Source organism: Brassica oleracea, unplaced genomic scaffold (assembly GCF_000695525.1).
Source record: "Brassica oleracea var. oleracea cultivar TO1000 unplaced genomic scaffold, BOL UnpScaffold01645, whole genome shotgun sequence".
NCBI lineage: Eukaryota > Viridiplantae > Streptophyta > Magnoliopsida > Brassicales > Brassicaceae > Brassica > Brassica oleracea.
In genome coordinates, this window is record NW_013618178.1 from 1 (window position 1) to 6,909 (window position 6,909).

General features: G+C 35.6%; 2 protein-coding genes across 2 annotated transcripts; one reads left to right on the top strand and one right to left on the bottom strand.

The window, feature by feature from the left end:
- The first annotated feature begins 3,831 nt into the window (after nt 1-3,831).
- Nucleotides 3,832-4,674, top strand: LOC106321436 (uncharacterized mitochondrial protein AtMg00810-like). The gene has a single exon (XM_013759700.1). The coding sequence runs from the start codon at nt 3,832-3,834 to the stop codon at nt 4,672-4,674; it is 843 nt and encodes a 280-aa protein (XP_013615154.1).
- Nucleotides 4,675-5,681: 1,007 nt separating this feature from the next.
- Nucleotides 5,682-6,158, bottom strand: LOC106321437 (protein RALF-like 15). The gene has a single exon (XM_013759701.1). It carries the CDS (start codon nt 6,079-6,081, stop codon nt 5,854-5,856), a length of 228 nt encoding a protein of 75 aa, XP_013615155.1. The 5' UTR covers nt 6,082-6,158; the 3' UTR covers nt 5,682-5,853.
- Between the last annotated feature and the right edge of the window lie 751 nt (nt 6,159-6,909).

The window sequence follows — 6,909 nt, forward strand, 5'->3', positions numbered from 1 at the left end:
ATATTTTCTCAGATGCCGAAGAAGAGGGGTGGGAGAACTACTCACCGGCCGACAAGACGCCGGAACCGGATCGGAGAGACTCCACCCGAGCGGTGAAGAGATTTTTGAGAATAGAGTGGAAAGGGGGAAGCGCGTACATTAGAGCATGATTAACACAAAGTTCTTAGGATGAGGTTCTTAACGGATGTTAAGAAACTGTTTCTTAACTTTTAACTAAAAAAATTTAGAACCGGTTCTTAAATCTCTTATTTAAGAGCCGGTTCTTAGCTTTTTTAGTTAAGAGTTAAGAGACGTGTTCTTATATTCCGATAAAAACCCTAACCAAAGAACCCCCATTAAGTATGCTCTTACACGCCAAACAAAGGCATTTTTTTCAGGAGTATTTAAACAAAAAGAATTCAATTACATGCAAAGATAATTCATTTTTAACTTCTTCTCTTATTTCTTATACACAAAACTCCTTTATCTTGTAGTTCCCCTCTTATTTTCTCTCCCATTACATTCAAAAACTCAAATTTTTTTACTTCTTTGACATTTTCCTTGAACTTCCTCAAGTTTGATGATTTTAGGTTATTAACAACAAAATATCTTTCATTCAGCATAAGTATAAGTTATGAGTGGTTTAAGAAGTTAAACATGGACTCTATTAATCTTGGTAATTATTCACTTGATTTTCAAATTTTTCATATCTGCTTTGCGAAGGAGACTTCAAGTGAAGTCTTTTGGTCAATAATATGCTTAAATTTACCTATTGAGCTATTCAACAATTTCAGAATGCGATATACCAATTAAGGATCAAATCTACAAAGATTCGAAATAAACTTATAGTTTTGAATTAAGCTAGACAATAGTAATTGTAATGCAATAAGAGACATAAAGTAAATCAGTTGTAAAATAGAAGGAAAAGATGCTAGACTCACGAAAACTCGCAGGTAAATCAAAATTACAGATCAAAAAATTGTCAGGGGTTTTTAAAGAACATTTCTTAAACTCATAGCACAGCAATCAGATCAATAAACTTTTGTTGCATAAATATTCTATGTCTAATATCTAGTATCTCAAATCTCTTTGTAGATTCAATCAGTTCAGACAAGTGTTAAGAACATGTTTGATAAGTTTACTAAATCCCTCAACCAAATCTCTTTGTAGATATGTATTTTACTCATCAAGATTAATTCATCTAATCAATAACATTCCCGTGTTACCAATTATCATATGATCTATATTTTAGGTTGTCAATCCAATTCTAGCATTAAGAACGATTAAGATGAAAGATAAATATAACCTTAACAATTCATTCCACCAATTCATCAATCCTTTGAAAACACTAAATTCAACAGGTTGTTTACCCAGACATAATCAGTTAAACACAAAGCATGATCTGAATAAACAACATAAATAAAACACACTTAGAGGTACATGAAGCATACCCTAAACAAAGACTTAAGAATAGATTATATAGGTTAACACACATTTGAAACTCGTTTATGAATACTGAAAACTCATGGACCTTTTTGCAAATCTTGAAACTTCATTAAGGGTCTGACTGGTGTAACCACAACGGTTGCGATTGCGGTTGCGGGAGTTTGCGGATGCGGGTGGTTGTGGTTTTAAGCGGTTTTAAGAGATTTGTACGACTGGTACTATGATTAGAAGTGGATGCGTTTGCAGGATAATTATGACTGGTTAACTACCAAATACAGCAGTGGTTAAATAATAAATTAATAATATTTATATTTTTGTAATTATAAAAATATTGATATCACTCAAATTACCCTAAGGAGTGATTTTACTCTCTCAAATAAGAGGTTCAATTGTAGTACTTAGGGATCGAATCCACAGAGAGCTAGGGCATACAATAGACTATAGAAATCAAGATTAAGCTAGGCAAACAGTTTATAAAGCAGTAAATTAATGAAAGCAAGGTGAACAAAATAGTTGTTCGATTGGTTGAATGAGGTTGTAAACAATTAGGAGAAATTGTTAGACCTAGAGATTTATCAATCAAGAGATTCAAACTACAATTCAAGGATGCTAATGGTTTATTGATTCAATTCTAGAACTCGATTTTAATAAGTGAGCAATCCAGCTTTCGCATGCAATTGCTAATCAGATGTCTAAGTCCAGTCTCAGCTGTCGCTTATTGACTTGGAGCGAGCGTCGATCGATGCTATGGCCTGAGCGTTGATCGATGCTTCTTCAGACAAGCATTAACGACGTAATCGATTAAGTTCAACTAGATTCCTAGACCAACTCTCGTATGTCCCTAAGTATCTAATCCATCAGAGTTCGGGTTCCGTTAATTGATTGCACTCTCAAACTAAGACAAGATAAAAGCTTGAGATTGTACATACGGATGTATGTGGGCCGATGCAGCACCAGTATGTTGATGGAAGCCGATACTTTTTGCTACTCTTGGATGATCATACTCACATGTATTGGGTATACTTCATGAAGCAAAAGTCATAGGCATTCTCACTGTTCAAGAAGTTCAAAGCAATGATGTAGAATCAATCGGATTGTACCATCAAGACACTGAGATCAGATGGAGGTGGTGAGTTCACTTCACGAGAATTCAACCGGTTCTGTGAAGAAGAAGGAATCAATAAGCAAGTCACATTGCCTTATTCACCGCAACAAAATGGTGCAGCGGAGTGCATGAATAGGACCTTGGTTGAGACGGCTAGATCGATGTTGGCAGAGCAAGACTTACCGCTCAAGTTATGGGCAGAAGCGGTATACACTGCCTCATATCTTCAAAACCGTCTGCCATCAAAGGCAATAGAAGAAGATGTCACTCCTATAGAGAAGTGGTGTGGACACAAGCCAGATGTGTCACACATGAGAATGTTTGGTAGCATATGCTACATACATGTCCCAGATCAAAAGAGGAAGAAGCTAGACGTCAAGGCAAAGTGTGGAGTCTTTGTTGGATACAGCAACCAATCCAAAGTCTATAGAGTTCTCATCTTGGAGAATGAGAAGATTGAAGTATCAAGAAATGTCGAGTTTGAAGAAAGCAAGAAGTGGGATTGGAGAAGGTAAGAAGAAGTGAGGAAGACATTGGAGTTGTCTATGGAAGACTCTCACTCGCCTGAGGAACAAACCAAAGTTACATTCAGCCCTGAGGAACAAACCGAAGGTACATCCAGCCCTGAGGAACAATTCGGAGGTACTTTCAGTCCTTTTTCATTGAAAATGATGATCATGATACTAGTAGTGGAGATGAAGAAGCTTCTGAGGCACCAAGGAAGATCAGGTCCATGGTTGATATGATGGAAAGGGCACCGAGAGTAGAGCTTGATGAAGCGGCTCAAGCGATAAAAGCTTGTCTTCATGTACATGAAGAACCATACACTTATGATGAAGCGTGTGGTCCCAAGGAATGGAGAGAAGCGATGAATGAAGAAATAGCCATGATTGAGAAGAACAAGACATGGGAACTAGTGGACAAGCCAAAGAAGAAGAATGTGATAAGTGTGAAGTGGATCTACAAAATCAAGACCGATACAAACGACAATCACATCAAGCACAAGGCGCGGCTAGTTGCAAGAGGGGTCTCTCAAGAGTATGGTGTCGACTACCTTGAGACATTTGCCCCTATCTCAAGACATCATACAATACGAGCCATACTTGCCTATGCGGCTCAGATGAAGTGACGATTGTATCAGATGGATGTGAAGTCAGATTTTTTCAATGGCAACCTCTAGGAAGAAGTGTATGTCACACAACTGACTGGGTATGTGACACACGGGAAGGAACACAAAGTGTTAAGGCTACACAAGGCTTTATATAGATTCATACTTTCTTCAAAACAGTTTTGAGAGAAGCATGAATGATGCGGCCTTATACATCATGAAGCAAGGAGGAGATGTGTTGATCGCAAGTCTATATGTAAATGATATAATCATCACAGGAAGCAACATTCACAGCATCAACACATTCAAGAAGAACATGATGAAAGAATTCAAGATGGTGGATCTTGGATTGTTGAACTACTTTCTTGGAATGGAAATAATTCAAGACGATGGAGGTATATTTCTTTCACAAGAAAAGTATGCAAACAAACTTGTAGGCAAATTTGGGATGCGAGACAGCAAGAGTGTAAGCAATCCACTTATACCACAAGGGAAAGGAGTTGAGGATGACAAGGAGTATGGAGATCCGACAAAGTATATAAGCATCGTTGGAGGGCTTTTGTACTTGTGTGCATCAAGACCTGATGTGATGTATGCAAGCGCCTATCTCTCAAGATACATGTCAACATCTCGCATGAAGCACTACCAAGAAGCGAAAAGGGTGTTAAGATATGTCAAAGGAACATCAAGCTTTGGAGTGTACTTCACAAGCGTGAAAGAACCAAGACTTGTAGGCTACACGGACAGCGATTGGGGTGGTTCTAAGGAAGACAAGAAAATCTCTTCAGGTTATGTGTTTACCCTTGGTTCAGCCATGTTTTGTTGGCAATCAAGCAAGCAACAAACAGTGGCGCAATCAACGGCTGAGGCGGAGTACATAGCCGTGTGTGCAGCAGCAAATCAAGCCGTGTGGTTACAAAGACTATTCAAAGATTTTGGTCAGAAGTTTGAAGGAGGCATTCCGATCTTATGTGACAACAAATCAGCAATAGCAATTGGGAGAATCCGATGCAACACAGAAGAACGAAGCACATAGAGATCAAGTACCATTTCGTGAGGGAAGCTGAGCAAAAAGGAATCATTGAACTGGAGTATTGCAAAGGGGATAGTTGTAACTCTTCATGTTGTGTCTTTTAGTATAAAGAGTTGTGTCCCTTATACTTGTAATGATTCTATCTATATATAAAGATTAATCACTTGTTGTAAACAACATCACAAAATCTCAATAATACAAAAGTATTTTCAGAAAAATTTATAAGCCTGAAACATCTATCTTATTCTTTCTCTCGAACTCGTGTGTAACGCACTGTGATCGTTGTGTAATACAAGCGGTTGGTTAAAAATATTAACATTGCCAAAAGACTTTTTCTTGACAGTATCTCTCTCGGCAGGAGCTTCACATGGATGGAAGTGGATCCTTTTATGGTAGGATCTCCTCGCTCATCCCGAGCATCGTGTCAACGATTGGGAATGGAGAGTCGACGCGGGGTGACCCTTGGATCACCACTACTCTCCCGTCCACACCGTATGGTCCTCCCTAGGAAAAAGAACAATATCTTATGGTTGCAGATTTTGTATGTAGCGGAACAAACACTTGGTATGTTGAGCGTATTAAAAGGGCTCTCACTCACTTGTTACATAGTATCCTAAATCTCAAACCAAGTCTCATGGGTGTTGCTGATTTGCGGATGTGGCCACATTCTCCATTAGGGTTGTAGACCAGAAAAAAATTCCGCAATTAAAAATATTTTATTTATTTGGTGTCGAATATACCCAATTTTAGAGCAATTGTTTTTGCACTAATGGTTCTACTAATTGGTTCTTCTATATATATATATTGACACCATTGGTTATATATAAACATTCATTTCATCCCAATCATTAGCCTATATCATATTTGATCGGTTTATATATTATTCCATGTAATTTAGTTTTAATATTTAAAGTTTTTATATTGTAAATTGAGAAACTATAACTAAAAAAAGATATATTTTTGTAAATATAATATTAATCTAACCCTGCGCAAGGCGCATGTCTCTTTATGAAAGTAAAATAGCTCCAAATTTAGTTTAAATAGGGAACAACATATTTATATTTGTTTGATTGTAACATCATCGTGTTAAAATAATACAAAACTAATAAGCGACTAATTAAAAACTAACGAAATCAATTAATTTGATGCATGAATATGCTCTTTGGTTATCATATGTATAAATTAACCAGATTCACGGCACCGATCAGCCGTCTCGCATCCTCTTTGGTAACGATTGACTTCTTGCTTCGTGCAGGTGCTAGGATTCGCTTTATCGCAAGACAAACTGTGACTTCCACTACGAAGATCGCGATAATTTATGTATCTTGCCTCAATATTGGTTGCTGCAAGAGCCAATAACACTACAAGAACTAGAGAGACCAACACTTTGACATTTGTAGACATCCTCATTTATTACTATTATTTGTTATTTTCTAAATAAATTAAATAAAATAATTTTGTAAAAGAAACCCCGGGTAGGAGTTCAATTTATTTTATTTATATATTTAATTGTATTTGGAATTGGCTCTGTGGGATTATGAGAAAGAATTTATTGGTGTTTATGCAGTGGAGAATATATGGAATTTCAAAGTTGGTTATTCTTGGATGATGATTAGTAACCACATAATTTTTAGAAACGGAGTATTTTTAGTAAAGATAGCTGGCAAATGTGTTTTAAATATGATTGTTTTGATTTATTTATTATAAGAAGATTGTAAATCAAAAGAATGATTATTTTGATTTATGTGTTCGTGCCAATTTAATTATATATGTAATAATTATTTGTTTCACAATTATTCAATATATATTTATTATTTATTATTTTATAATATGTTAATAATAGTGTACGTAAAAACATTTTTATACTGATATTATAAAATAATAAATAATAAATATATATTGAATAATTGTGAAACAAATAATTATTACATATATAATTAAATTGGCACGAACACATAAATCAAAATAATCATTCTTTTGATTTACAATCTTCTTATAATAAATAAATCAAAACAATCATATTTAAAACACATTTGCCAGCTATCTTTACTAAAAATACTCCGTTTCTAAAAATTATGTGGTTACTAATCATCATCCAAGAATAACCAACTTTGAAATTCCATATATTCTCCATTATATAAACACCAATAAACTCTTCCTCATAATTCCACAGAGCCAACTCCAAATAAACTTAAATATATAAATAAAATAAATTGAACTCCTACCCGGGGTTTCTTT